This window comes from Pteropus medius, unplaced genomic scaffold (assembly GCF_902729225.1).
Source record: "Pteropus medius unplaced genomic scaffold, Ma_sr-lr_union100, whole genome shotgun sequence".
Lineage (NCBI taxonomy): Eukaryota > Metazoa > Chordata > Mammalia > Chiroptera > Pteropodidae > Pteropus > Pteropus medius.
The window spans coordinates 4,466-19,304 of NW_024356105.1; the positions used below are offsets into that span (position 1 = coordinate 4,466).

A 14,839-nucleotide genomic window follows, 5' to 3' on the forward strand; every position below is an offset into this window, starting at 1 on the left:
GTCACTTTTCAGATTAGGGTACAAAAAGTCTCTGGCTTTCATATTCTTGGCCTTTGTTTCTCTGTCTCTTATCTGTTTGTTTAAATGGCATCCAATAGCCATGTTTGAGCTTCCCTGCGACAGAGAACTGAGGAAGGCCTCTGGTGAACAGCCCACAGGAACTCCATATTTCCAAAATGAGTGGACTTAGAAACAGGTCTCTTCCCAGTCCAAATGTGAGAGGAGTGCAGCCCTAGCTGACACCTTGAGTGTACTTGTTGGGTGCTCTGGTTTATTTAAGAGAAGTAGGAAGTTATAAATAAATGTATAAAAGTCCGTAGTTTTCTAGTATATCCATAATATGTTAATTAGATGGGAAAATCAGAACTTGGGCTGTCATTTATATAAACTAAAGAAACAAACAAACTATAAAATATCCTTAAAAAAAGGAAACAGAAAGGTCCTTTTAGAGACTGAAATATTTTAGTAGCTGAGAAAATGGAAAGAGTTTCAGATTCTTGTTAAAGACCTAATTTTCCCTAATTTACATAATAATAAATGGATTTTCACATATTTAAGTCAAAAAGTCATAAATCGAAGAGAAAAATGATCTGCATTTTATGTTAAGATCCTTAAAACTGGAAGTCAGAAGCGAAGTGTACAGCTGAGCTTTCTCCTGGGAAAAAGGGCCCAGACCCTTCTATGCACATTCACTTTTCTCCTTTTCCTCTTATGTTATTGTTAAAAGGTGCTCAGAGATTGGATGAACATGGGCCAATTTTGGTAATTATGAGCTCTGTGCATTGATCTCTCAAGGCCACTCAGGAGTAAATAATTAGCCAGTGCCTCCAGCCCTTCAGGCTGCCAGTCTCAGTTAAAGTTCATACCTGTCTTTTTCTCCCAGAGTTGTCGCCTGCATCAGGAGATCCATGCCTGAGTGTCTTCCTCCCAATCCTGAGGACAGGACCTCCTCAGCCCTCATCATTCACCAGGCAGGAGAAGGCAGTGGAACTCAACTCCTAGGTCATGGTTAAGGAGAGACACAGCACAGAGCAGTAAGTGCCAAGGAAGATGGTGGGTGGAGGAGGTATTATGGAAAAACTTGTTTCCTTATAATCAAGACAGCAGGACGACTGAGATGGCCAGACTGGAGAACATTAGTATGCAAAGTTTCAGCTCAGAGGCTTGTACTTTTTATGTTTTCTTTTCTGTTGGAGATTTCAGAATTCTCATTTAGAATTCTGCTCTTTGCTGCTTCCATTCCTAGCTTCCAAAGTCATTGCTCATTCCTGAGCAGGAATCCCAAAATGATCACAAATGCTGATTGTGATCATGATGCGGATAAGGAGAGTAATCACAATGTCACAAATCTTTATTGAAGTTTTACTTGTCTCAGGCTCAGAGCTATGTGCTACGTAACTTTAATTTTAAATCTGCATGATACCCCCTTGTTGGTATGCTCACATTAATACTTTACAATGGAGGAAAGGAACACAGTATTCTTATTTAATTTAAAACCGATCCTTGTGTAAAAAAGAGTGAAATCAGGTGTGCATCTGAGCAGTGAGATCTATTCCCAGGATGCAAAGTGCAGGACAATGTCTTCCCATACAATTTAGGTTCATGTGGCTATCATACTCTTGATATGTGGCTACTTCAAATGAGATGTGGTGTCAGCATAAAATACCAGATTTTTGAAGATGTACAAGAAAGGAATGCAAAAATATCTTAATTTTGTGTGAAATTATAATATTCTTGGTATAATGGGTTAAATAAAATGTTAAAACTGAAATGCACCAAAAACCAAGGAACCCGTATCACCTTCCCTTTCCAGGTCGCTGTAAGCGAAATACCTGCAGGGAAGTGACTCAGTCTCTTCCTTCCTTCCTTTCTTCTTTCCTTCCTTCCTTCCTTCCTTCCTTCCTTCCTTCCTTCCTTCCCTCCTTCCTTCCTTCCTCCTTTCCTTTCCTTCCTCCTCCCTCCCTTCCGTCCGATTAGCCCAACTGGTCTCCTTCCTTCCTTCCTCTTTCTTTTCTTCCTTTCTTCTTTCCTGTTCCTTATCTTCTCTTATTTTAACATGGGATATACTTCAAGGGTGGTTCTCTCTATCCAGGTCATATTTATAAATTTCTTCCTCCAGAAAACCTCAAATCATTATCTTCAGGGTGAGGGAACTCCTTTATGATGTTGATTGCTTTGTAGAGTTTATGTACCATGTGCTTAAATCAGGTCGAAATTAAGCCCTTTCTTGTGCCACAGAAGTGCCATGGATGTCATCCTAGAACCCTGAGGATCCAGATCTTTGTCAAGACAAAGCCATGGGTAATACCAACAGCAGACATATTTAAAGGTCCTGGGAGCTCTCTGTGCTTATGAGTGCAGACCTAGCATGACACACATTAGCTGCATTTCTTTCTCCCTTCCTCTCTCCCATCCCCTCTCTTCCCTTGCCTTTCCTCGGTCTCTCTCTGTCTCTCTCTCTGTTTCTTTCTCTCTGTGTGTCTCTGTCTTTCTCTGTACTTTCTGTCTCTCTGTCTCTCTCTCACCACCCCCCACAGTTCCCTTTAATGACTACTCTTTTGTGAGAACCATCACGATGGACCTATATTGCACACAGGGTAAATTCTTTCCCCTGAGCACCATAGGGGCCAATGCATGGTTGAAGAGCACACCAATCAGGGTAAGAATCTTTCCCCTGACCCTATTGTCATTCACATCTTCATTCTAAGATACAAATAGGTCTGGGCCAAGACACAAGACCCATTAAGGAAAGATCTAACTGCTTAATTTTGTCTCTATTAGCTATGTAATTATAGAGACTTCTTCGTGAGGGTGATAAGATCTATAGGAAAGGATTGGAAAGACTCAACAAATGCAGCGCAATGCAGGACCGTCCAAAGTGCAAGCTTGCCATCACGCAGCAGAGCCAGAGCAAGAAAAGACACTTTGGATGCTGGTGGTCCTTGTCTCTGTACCCCACTCACCACAACAAGTGCAGTGAATGCTCTGCAGGAATAGGATGAGCTCTCACCCCAAATATGGCTTGGACATTGAGGCTGAAAATTCTACACATTGAAAAGGGTATAAAATGTTTTATTCTTCATATGAATATCTCCCTTTGTGGAGGAAGCTTAGCAGCCCATCTAAGGTGGTCTGCAATGACATGAGAGGTCAAAGAAAGTGACTTTTTAAAAAAATTGCGGTTAGGTTGTGGATTTAGAGTGGGTTTAGAGAGTTCTTGCATATGTGAAGTTTGAACCTCTCCTTGTCACCAAATGAGGAAGGAGACAGCCTTTTTAAAAATTGAGATATATTTGACACACAACATTATATTTCTTTCAGCTGTACAACATAATGATTTAGTATTTGTATATACTGCAAAATGATCATCACAAGCCTAGTTAAGATCTGTCACTATACATAGATTTAAATTTTTTATTGTAATAAGAACTTTTAAGATCTACTCTCTTAGTAACTTTCAAATATGATATATAATATTAATTATAGTCACCATGCTTTATATTACACTCTCATGATATTTTTATTTTATAACTGGAGAACCCCAGCTTTCTTATCAGGTGGTCCAGATATTGGGTAGAAGAAGAAGAGGAAGAAGAGTGGTTTAAAAATTGGTTAGCCAAATATCATACACACAGGAAATGGCATCAGACACTTTATTACATAGCTCTTTCATATGTTTATAAATAGTCCAAATCAAGGGAATTAATTGCACTGCACTTGGATAAAATAAAATACATTTAAATGCTTATTAGTGTCCTTTAATTAAAGAAACTAATAAAGACCATTTTTTTTTCCTTGAGGGAGAAGGATATTTCTCATTTCTTTGCTTCTTTCACAGGAGGGGACTGAGAGGTTACGATGTTTATGGATTTTTAGATCTCTAAATAACCTTGCTACTCTAATTTCTCTAGTTCATTCTTTCCAAAGGGATGCATGTAGTAACAGGTTAATGGAGCAAATCCAATGTGAAAAAGGTTCTCAGAATAATATTTGTCATAACTGCAAAATACTACTGAAGGAGTATGGTCTTCGAGTGTGAATACTTTATATATGAATTGCTTAAACTCAAAATATTGACTCACTGAAGGATACTTGCATACTTGTTCCCTTTATACCAATCCTCCTTTATTTTCCAAAAGGGGTCTCTGCTATGTGGAACCACAGAACATAACAGGTGTCCTGAAATTTCTCCTCCTGGGACTCTCAGATGATCCAGAACTGCAGCCTCTAATTTTTGGGCTCTTCCTGTCCATGTACCTGCTCACCATGCTGGGGAATCTGCTCATCATCCTGGCTGTCAGCTCTGACTCCCACCTCCACACCCCCATGTACTTCTTCCTCTCCATCCTATCCATGGCTGACATTGGTTTTACTTCTACTACCATCCCCAAGATGATTTTGGACATCCAAACTCACAGCAGAGTCATCTCCTATGCCGGCTGCCTGATTCAATTGTCTTTTTTTATTATTTTTGGATGTCTGGACACTACACTCCTCACTGTGATGGCCTATGACCGGTTTGTAGCTATTTGTTACCCTCTGCACTACCTGGTCATCATGAACCCCCGCCTCTGCAGCCTGCTGGTTCTAGTGTCCTTTTTGATCAGTCTTTTGGAGTCTCAGCTGCACTACTTGTTGATGTCACAACTTTCCTTTTGCACAAATGTGGAGATTCCTCATTTCTTTTGTGACCCTGCTCAACTCCTCAAGCTGGCCTGTAATGATACCTCCACCAGTGAAATAGTGATCTATTTTATTGGTGTCATCTTTGGTGGAGTTCCAGTCTCAGGGATCATTTTCTCTTACTATAAAATTGTTTCCTCCATTCTGAGAGTCCCATCATCAGGTGGGAAGTATAAAGCCTTCGTCACCTGTGCTTCACACCTGTCAGCTGTCTGCTTATTTTATGGAACAGGCCTTGTGGTGTACTTCAGTTCAACTGTTTCACGTTCTCCCAAGAAAGGTGCAGTGGCCTCAGTGGTGTATATGGTTGTTATCCCTATGCTGAACCCCTTCATCTACAGTCTGAGGAACAGGGACATCAAGAGAGCCTTGCAGGGGCTCCTCAACAGAACAGCATAGTTTTAATACTCACTCCTCCCCACAATTTTTGGTCTATGGATTAGAAATTACTGCAAAACCAAACATCTAGACCTGGTACACATGTCTCTTTTGGCACAGAATTTTTGTAGTTTATGGTTTTAATTTCTTTTGATCTGTTATATCTTAAAGTTGCTTATTTTGGCACATCTTTGATGGGTTTAAAGGACTATTCTGTGATCCTATGTATGTCGAAATTACTGCACGATCGAGTTTAATTACAACTATGGAATCTTATGTTTTTGTCAACGATGACCCAGGCATCCTGTAGAAATTTACAGTTCTTTTTTAAATACATATCTACATATGATTCCCAACTATTTTCACCATCTATGCCTATTTTCATAAAACTTTGACTTTGTTCAAATTCAGATTGTGTGAGAGAATGTGTGTCACTGGTCCTCAATCTATGATTCTTACTTGAAGCACCCGAAGAGCTTTAAAAATATTTATGGCTGAGTCCTATCACCATAGATTATGATTTCATTGGACTGGAGAGTGAAAATATCATGAATGCTTTTAACAGCACCCTAGGTGGGTCGAATATGCAGCCAGGTGAGAACTATTGAATTTTGTCCCTCTTTTTATTCCAGGTTGACCTATATGTCTTGGGTTCTTTACTGTTTATGATTAGGTCCTGAAGTTCTGAAAATGGTCAGTGCTCATAAAGGCGAAGATACAAAAGAGTTTTCCTTAGTAACAGCCAATGCAATTTTTTCCCTTATATTTCTGGTAATAAATTTCTTTCCACATATTCTCTCCATTCACACTGTACAGCTGTCCCTCTGTGCTGGATATGAAGCTATTGTTTTCTGCTCCAAACTTAGCCATATATAATGTATCTTGTGATGCTGTGGGAATCTTTGAACTGCTGCTCTGATTTTCCATCCAGTTTCTCTATACGTTCATCCAGTAAGGTCCATTAAAGCAGTTTGGCTTTACCCCTTACCCCTTAGACTATGGTGCCGTCACTGTTTCCTGCAGTTATGACACTGTGTTACCATATTTTTTCCTTTCATCTTTTAAAAACCATCTAACCACAGCTATATGAAATTATCTTCATTAAATAATTAGTGTGGTTTTCTTCTTGATTAAACCCTGACTGGTAAATCATAAAATGGGCAATAAATTTGAGGAATGCAAAGTGAGCTCAGGATAAGTAGGGGATTATAATGCTATGTCTTGATCAAGGGTGTACAATTGAGGTTTAAAGTAGTGATATTTAATTTCCAGTGCCTGTGTGATTCTAACTGTCCCTGTAGATCGTCACGTCACCCAAGTCATTATGAGTAAATTTAACCCTATCTTCATTTTCATTACTCAGCAGTAGTACAGAACCATGTCTTCAAAAAGGAGATATCTTTCCTTTCACTAGTAACCACCTCATTGGTATTCTATGTAGTAACAATGCTTTTTTCTCTTCTGTCTTTGGCCTCCTTCTGTCTTCTACATACGCAGGTCACTATGTACACATCCTTCTTTCCTTTAGAGATACTACATATAGTTTTTGAGGTAGCAGTCTGAGATTTCTGAGAAGCTTTCCAATAACTGGTTTAATCTATTCTGACTTTTACTACTAAGCTAAATCGACTACCAACTTCACTAACAATGAACCTAGTTCCTAATTGGCTCAGTTTAATATTAGGATTTTCCTCCTGCCCAAGCAGTCTAAAAGGTCTCAACACTCACACCTCCTTCTCCAATTCTTCTCTATACTCCTGCCATGTGGTCATTTGGGCTCCCTAAAAATTTCTTCTGTCATTTATGCACATAAACATAATTACAGTAATTATCTCATATCTGATTTAACTGAGTAAGTAGTCACTTTTTCTTCATATCAGTTAATGAGAAATTAGTCTCAGTGTTCCTCATACATAGACACCTGACTCAGGAAGACTATAGAGATTAGACACTAAGGTTGTTGAAACCATGATGCCCATATGTCCCACTTTGTTTCGCTACATAAGCCAAACTGCAATTAAAAAGAGAATTCAAGAGTTAAAATACAAAGGTAATGAAGAAAATATAAGAATGGCCGGGATAAGCTCTTACTAGTTGAGCAGAAATCAGAAGATTCTAGAGTCGCTTGTTGAATTGATCCTGAAATGGCCATTGCTTCTCTTGGCAAAGATGAAAGAACTCCATTGGTATAAAAGAAACCATGGAGACTTCTTTTCTTTATGTGGCCAGAAACAGCAAGCTAGGGTCTGCAGAAATATCTAAAACAGAGCAAGTTCTTCCATGTGTCAGTTCCTTTCTAGTAAAGACATTTTTTTAAGAAGGCGGTGATGTGAAGGTTTCGGGACTATGCAGGAAAGCAGAGAGACATCTCTAGTGTCTTGTTGTGCCTAGAGTCCAAATTCCTGATGGAGACTGAGGTTTTTGTGGTTAGCAGCCTCTCAGATGTTTCCAATATACCCTACCTCTTTTCTACATGCCCATGTGTATACCCATCTCTGTGGGGATTGGGCCTTGAAACTTACATGCAATGAATAAAATGTCAAAAAATATGGGGGAAAACCTGGTAGACCTAACTGGTAGACCACAGGGGATCTTGAGGCTATCATGTTAAGTGAAATTATATCAGAAAAAGTTTACAATGATGTGATTTCCCTTAAATGTGAGATATAAGAGTGAAAGCAACAAAAGAACAAGACAAGCCAACAAAACTCATAGAATTAGACAACAGTTTAGAGGTTATCAGAGGGAAAGAGGGAAGGGGAAGTTGTGGAAAAGGGTAAAGAGGGTGAAATATATAGTGACGGATGGAAATTTAACTTTGGGTGGTGAACACATGGTGCAATATACATACTACATATTATTGAATTGTACACTCGAAACTTATATGATTTTATTAACCAATGTCACCCCAGTATATTTGATATTAAAATTTTTTTAAAAAAATATTGGTATGTCACTCCAACGTTATTGCATAAATGGACTCAGTCTTCTGACTATCAGCCATCTTCTACTCTCTCACCAGCTCTCTCTGGTGGAAGAGAGCTGTCATGTTATCAGCTGCCCAATGGGGAAGCTCCGGTTGCAAGAAACTGAGGGATGCCTATCATCAGCTGCACATGAGGAACTGAATCCTGCCAAAACCACGTGAGTGAGCTCGAAATTGGATCCTCTTCTAATCAAGATGTGAGATGACTACAGTCTTACATTTAGAATACAGTCATCCATGAAACCCCCCATAGGATTTAAGAAAATTGTTAATTCGATATGTCAAAATAGATGGTTGTCTAATGTAACAACATACATAAATTCTACAAAAAAATTTAGAACTTTGGCTGTCATTCAAAATAACAAAACATATATCTTTAACACATAAAATTCAAAACCCCCAAGCAGGACTATTGGGGAAAAAAAAATTCTAAGACAGAACAACCTTCAATAAAAACAGAAATTACATCATATTCTTGGTATAGAAAACACAATTAATCCTGCATGGAATAATTAATTCAGTGAATTTGCAGACATACAAGTTACACGCTGATTTTTTTATTGAAAAAAATTGTCTGGTTTATAAAATCCCTGCAACTTAGAGTTCTACGTGAGGCGTACATGCAAGCTACCTCCTGAGAAGAGGAAGGGCCCAGAATCTTGAAAGTACATTCTGTTTCCCTTTTCCTCTTCTATTAATAACAGCAAGTCCTCAGAGTTTCGGATAACATGGACCGCTTTTGCTAATTGTGAGCTCTGTGCATTGAGCTCTTAAGGCTATGCAGTAATAGATAATTGGCTTGTTACTTCAGCCCTTCGGGTTACACTTTTAAGTCCAGTGAGCTTCACATCCTAGTCCTGCTCTGACAATCACTGCATCACGTTGCCCACAACTAACTCCACCTCACTGCCAGTCCTGGGGAAGGAGCCTGAATCTTCATCGCTTGCCAGGCAGGACACGGGCAGTGGATTCTCACTCCTTGGCCATATTCTAGCAGAGATAGAACAGCCCACTGAGGACCATGGAGATGGAGGATGGAGAAGGGTCTGTGAGGAGAATTATTTTCTCACCATCATGACAAACAAGAGAGTTGGGACGAACAGATGAGAGGGCACCAATGTGGAAAGGTTCAGTTATTTTGTCCTTACAAAGGTAGATTCTGAATGACTAGAGAGAGACAACTGAGTCTAATTCATTTCTGATCCCCCAGAGCATACACTTTGTTTGGCTGAGAACAACAATCTCTGTTAAATCCGGAATAGACTCTTAGACTCAGAAGCAGAGCAAAGGTAACATGACTTCCACACAGTGCTTTCCTTCCTGGACTGTCATTCCTTCCAGCAATGACTCATAGGACTGGACAGAAGATAGAACGGGGCTTATCTTTATCTATGCCACAGATTTTCTAAGAAACTTATCATTTACACTTTTAATAGTATCTACAACATTTAAATATAAAGAAAAGGGAGCAAACATTTGGAGATGAAAGGAAATCTAGTCTGCGTGGTGAACACAAAATGCAATATATATAAGACTATCTGTTGAATGATACACTTGAAAATTATTTGATTTTGTTAATCAATGTCACTCCAATAACTTTTAATAAAAAATTAATAAATTCAATCCAAAGAAAAAAATAATTGTGGAGATTTTCATAAGAATGAAAAATCAAAAACACAGGAAAAGAGAAGGCGTGGTAAATGTTATAGTTTGGATTGAGACAGATTTTATGATTTCCACTCATTCTATGAATGAATTACCATGAATGAATGGGGCATGATAGGCTTCTCCCTCTCTGCTATACAATAGAATAAAAGGTCATTTAACCTGTGTTGAGATTGTATTTAATGAACAAGCCCAATATTCCAATATGATTCAAAAACCATGACTGAACATTTATTAAAGACAGACCTGTGTTAGGTGCCGCACGTGTCCCAGAGATGCGTGTCATTTTTCCTATTTCTGTATAAGAGATATCAGCATAGAGAGGTGGAGAGATTTACATGCTTTCCATATTGTGTGGGAGAGGGCTGTGGACTCAAACATCTCCTGATTCCCATCCCAAGGCTCTGTCCCCTCCACCACAGCACAATCGTTATTTCTCTCCAAATGTGCTTTAGTCTCAGATGAGCAAATGGAGGCTGAACCACCAATTTTTTTCTTTGGGATTTGCCCAGTTCATCTGTGAATTAGCAGAATGGACCAAGTGGCTTGCAGGGAACTTTACTGCATGACTATTGTACATCTTAGGGTTTTCTATGAATAGTAATGAATTTTGCAGGCCATTTGGTACAACCTGAGATATGGACACATCATTCCTTATACAAAATGGCAATTTTCACGTGGCTCTATCATGAAAAGTCTATTGCTAGTCAGACTTCAGGGATCTTTCTGATTTTACACCTTGGCAGTCAGAGCATGTAGGTGATTTTGTCTGACTTTTCTATTGGGAAAACAAGTACAGGTAATTAATTGTAAAGTTGCACAGGTATCAAGTTTTTATAACTCACACAATTATGTGTTTCTATCTCTAGGAAATTCTCACCTGTGTGACATTAAGAGGGGCATAATAATTTTCTTAGCAGTGTCATTAAAAAAATAAAAAATAAAATAAAGATTATCCCTCAGGTAATATTATGCATCATTTAAAGTTTTGAATAGATGTATGGCATTCACACAGAGCCTTAAAGCACAATGCTGTAGTAAAAGAGAACTCAGAAAACAGTATGTGCAGCATGAGAGTTTTTAGGCAAATTTTCAAGAGAATGGTTTGTGAATATATACATCAATATGAATATTATAAAAACCATGAAAGGAAAATGCATCCTCCAAATTCATGACAGCATTTGCCTTTGGACAACTAAAGTGCAGGAAAAGAAAAAGACCGTAGGGAAAGCAAATAAAGAACAAAAACTAAACAAAACTCTCAGGTTTTATCAATAATAAATATGAGTTCTAAAGCAAGGATTATCAAGGATTTATATTTTAATATGGGTAGTGGGTAAAAATGGTACTGATAATAATTGATAAAATTAGTACAACATTAATTAATTGCCTGGCAATAATTCTCTACCCTGGCTATAAGTGAGTATGCCCAATGGACTTATGTGGAGAGATTCTAATTTAATTGGTTCTGGGCTATAACCAATCCATGATTAAATTTGAAAAGATGGGCAGGTAATTTAATGATCAACTAGCATTGGTAACCACTGTTTAAGTCTTTTATATTTATAATTGAATTTTATTTCTTACAGCAACCCTATAATGTCAGCTCAAAAATATATCCATTTTACCGGAACAAACTACCTGGGTGTTTGTGCTATTAGTCTTTGTTCTTTTTCCTTTTGATTTTTCTCAAATTGCATCATGTTTTGATCTGTCAAGAGAAATGAAGACCTGAGTTGCCTTCAGGGAGCTGAATTTAGGAGAAATGTAATCCATGTATAAGGAAGGATTGACTTGAAAAGATCCTTAGCTGGCATAAAGTAGGCCAACTTTATTTTGAGACCTGATGTTGAAGCTGAATCTCTCAGCTGCTTATTAGAGGGTTAATTTTGACGAGAAAACAACCCTTCATAAATGTTTATTGAGACATATTTAAAGAGTTTTACTAAGTGACTACAAATAAAAATAGTAAAGAACAAATTCAACCTCAGATATTTCTCTGAGATTGTGTATTAGTGATAGGAAATAACCTTTCAAAAGGAAAAATAAGTCCAGAGTACTCATGAAAGTTAATTATTATTTAAACATTGGTGCAATTGAAATGAGTACCATATTTAGGATCAGCGATACTGTTTGATTTCATGCATTTAACAAGAACATATTTTTCAAAATGTGAACTCCAACGAGGCCAAATATTTGTACATTTGAGTTATATTTGAAGAGACTTTGACCAGACAACCCACACATTTGAGTGAGCAGTTACCTCCGTAGAAGATGGCTTTTATAAAACCAAATAACGAAGAAAAACTCTTACGAATAATTGCCATACAAAAATGCTTCTGATTATGAGCATTTTATTTTAATTTAGAATGCAGTTAATGTGGTTTTAGCTCTTCTAGACTACATTGCAAATTAAAAGAATTTCTTATACTGCATTTGGATAAGATAAAGTCCTCTTGAGTGCTCCTTAGCATCTTTTAATTACAATGATTGCTTTTTTCTTAAAGAGAAGAATGCTTCTTATTCCCTATTTTCCTTCAGAGGTAGAAGGCTGATATTTTACTCTGATCATGGATTTGTCTTCTCAGAATGCTCTTTCGTTAATGTCTTTGACCTGTGTCTTTAAAGTGGGTGTTTTTAGAAACAGGTGAATAGCCCGGAGATCAATAAGGAAAGAGTTCTAAAAAGAGTTCACAGCTGAGAAATGTTGCCAAAGGCAATGGGGGTGTATGGTTCTCAAGTGTAAGTACTTCACCTGTTAATGCTTAAATCCAAAATATGGACACTTAGCTGGGCGCCTCTATACTTGTTTTATTCATTCAATACTCTCTTCTTTTTTCAAAAAGTGTCCCATCTGCGTGGAGCCATGCAATCTGACAGGTGACTCAGAATTCTTCCTCCTGAGACACTCAGATGGTCCAGAACTGCAGCCTCTTCTCTTTGGTCTTTTCCTATCCATGTACCTGGTGAGTAAGGAACCTATTCATCATCCTGGTTGTCATCTCTGACTCCCACCTCTACACCCATATGTACTTCTTCCTTTCCAATTAGTCCTTGGCTGACATCAGTTTCAGCACAACTGTAGTCCCCAAGATGCTGGTGAACCTGCAGAGATACAGAAAATCCATCACCAATGCTGGTTGCCTAACTCAGATTACCTTCCTTCTCCTTTGCATGTTTGGATAGTCTACTCCAGGCCCTGATGACCTGTGACAAGTTGGTGGCCATTTGGCAACTCTTACACTATCTGGTCATCCTGAACCCATGTTTCTATGGCTTGTTGGTCCTACTGTCATTTTTCATCAGCGTTTTGAACTCCCAGCTGCACCGTTTGATGATATCCCAGCGCACCTTCTGTGCAGATGCGGAAATCTCTCATTGTTTTGTAACTCTCTTCAACTCTTCAAGCTTGCCTGTAATGACACCTCCACCAATAACATATTAAAGTAATTTATTTGGGCCACCTTTGGTGGTGTACGACTCTCAGGGATCTTTTTCTCTTACTACAAAATCATTTCCTCCATTCTGAGAATCTCATCACCAGATGATAAAATAAAACCTTTCCACCTGCTGTTCTCACCTCTCAGTTGTTTGCTTGTTTTATGGAACAGGCTTTGGAGTGTACCTCAGTTCAGTTGCCTCATCTTTCCTAAAGAAGGATGCAGTGACCTTGGTGATGTATACTGTGTTTATTCCATGCTGAGTTCTTTCATCTATATCTAGAGGAACCTAGAGTGCACTGTGGAAGATTATAAAAAAAAATAGTCTAATCTCAATACCTGTGCTATCTTTTTTAGTTCATAGAACTGGAAAAACAGAAAAATCAAACAAGTGCAACAGGACTTTCTGACTCTGCAGTCATATAGTGCATATGTATCTATATGCTCTCCTCTCCTCTTCATATAGTGCATATGTATCTATATGCTCTCCATTACCCAGGACTCTTGGTCATAAGCAGTCTTGTTTCTATCTTTGTAAAATAATTACAGATCTTTCTCTCTCTTACTTATTTTTTCAATAGTTTTCTCATGATTTTTCTCTAATTGCTAGTAGGCTCTAAACCATACTTTAAGAACCAACACATTAATATTTTTGCTTCTTCATTATGTTGGCCAGATTCTTGATCAAATAGGATGACTATTTAATTCTGTCTAAGCCAGGGTGTTTTGAAATTGAAATGGAACAGTAGTAATAATGAGTTTGAAGAAATTATTGTCAACTGGAACTTTCTTAGGAAACCTGGGATGTATGATTCCAAGCAAAGAGGATTCCCAATTTTCCTGATAATTCTCCTTCCCATTCCAAAATCTCCCTAGTCAATTAAGTAGCCAGACATAAATGGATAAATAGTGTATTATTCCACTTATATGAGCCATCTAAAGTAGTCAAATTCATAGGGAGATAAAGTAGAATAGTGTTGCTAGGAGTTGAGAAAAGAGGAAATAGAGATTAGTGTTTAATGGGGAAATAAAGTTTTATATACACAAGATAAAAAGAGTTTTGGAGATGAATGATGATGACGGTTACATAACACTGAGAATGTACTTAATACAACTGAATTGTACACATACAAATGGTTAAGATGATAAACTTTATATTATGTTATTTTACCATGATAAAAAAGGTCTACTGTTTGGAATGAGGGTCCTATTCCTTCAGATGTTGCGCGTACCACTTATCCCTCAGCATCATCCCCCATAGATCTTCCTCAGCTGCAGACAGCCACGTAACCATCATCATGCCTTCTTCTGGGAAAGCCCATACCCAATGACATTAGGCTCCTTATCCCAAATCCAGCCAACTCTAAAGGATCATCCTAGACCCAGAGTTCCCTACTGACTTTAGGAGGGTTTTGATGGGCTTCAACTTAACTTGACATTTTTCACTGCTCTTCCTTGCTACAAAGAACTGGGGAAACCACAGAGTCTGAGGTAATAGACCCTTCAAGATCTCTTTACTTCAGACACCAGCCACAGTCTCAGAAGTACCCAGGGCCGATCTCACTTTAGACCAGTTAGTTACACATTCAGTCAGGCACTCCCTCACATTCAATAATTTTTTAGAAATACTTAATCTGAAAGAACTCCTTCTGGTTCAATAATTCATCAGAATGAGTCATAGAATCTG

At 38.1% G+C, this 14,839-nt stretch overlaps 1 protein-coding gene across 1 annotated transcript; it reads left to right on the plus strand.

Annotated features, from left to right (window-relative positions):
* Window positions 1-4,153: 4,153 nt before the first annotated feature.
* On the plus strand, window positions 4,154-5,082 carry LOC120600563 (olfactory receptor 18). Its single transcript, XM_039859970.1, has one exon. It carries the CDS (start codon window positions 4,252-4,254, stop codon window positions 5,080-5,082), a length of 831 nt encoding a protein of 276 aa, XP_039715904.1. The 5' UTR covers window positions 4,154-4,251.
* Window positions 5,083-14,839: the final 9,757 nt, after the last annotated feature.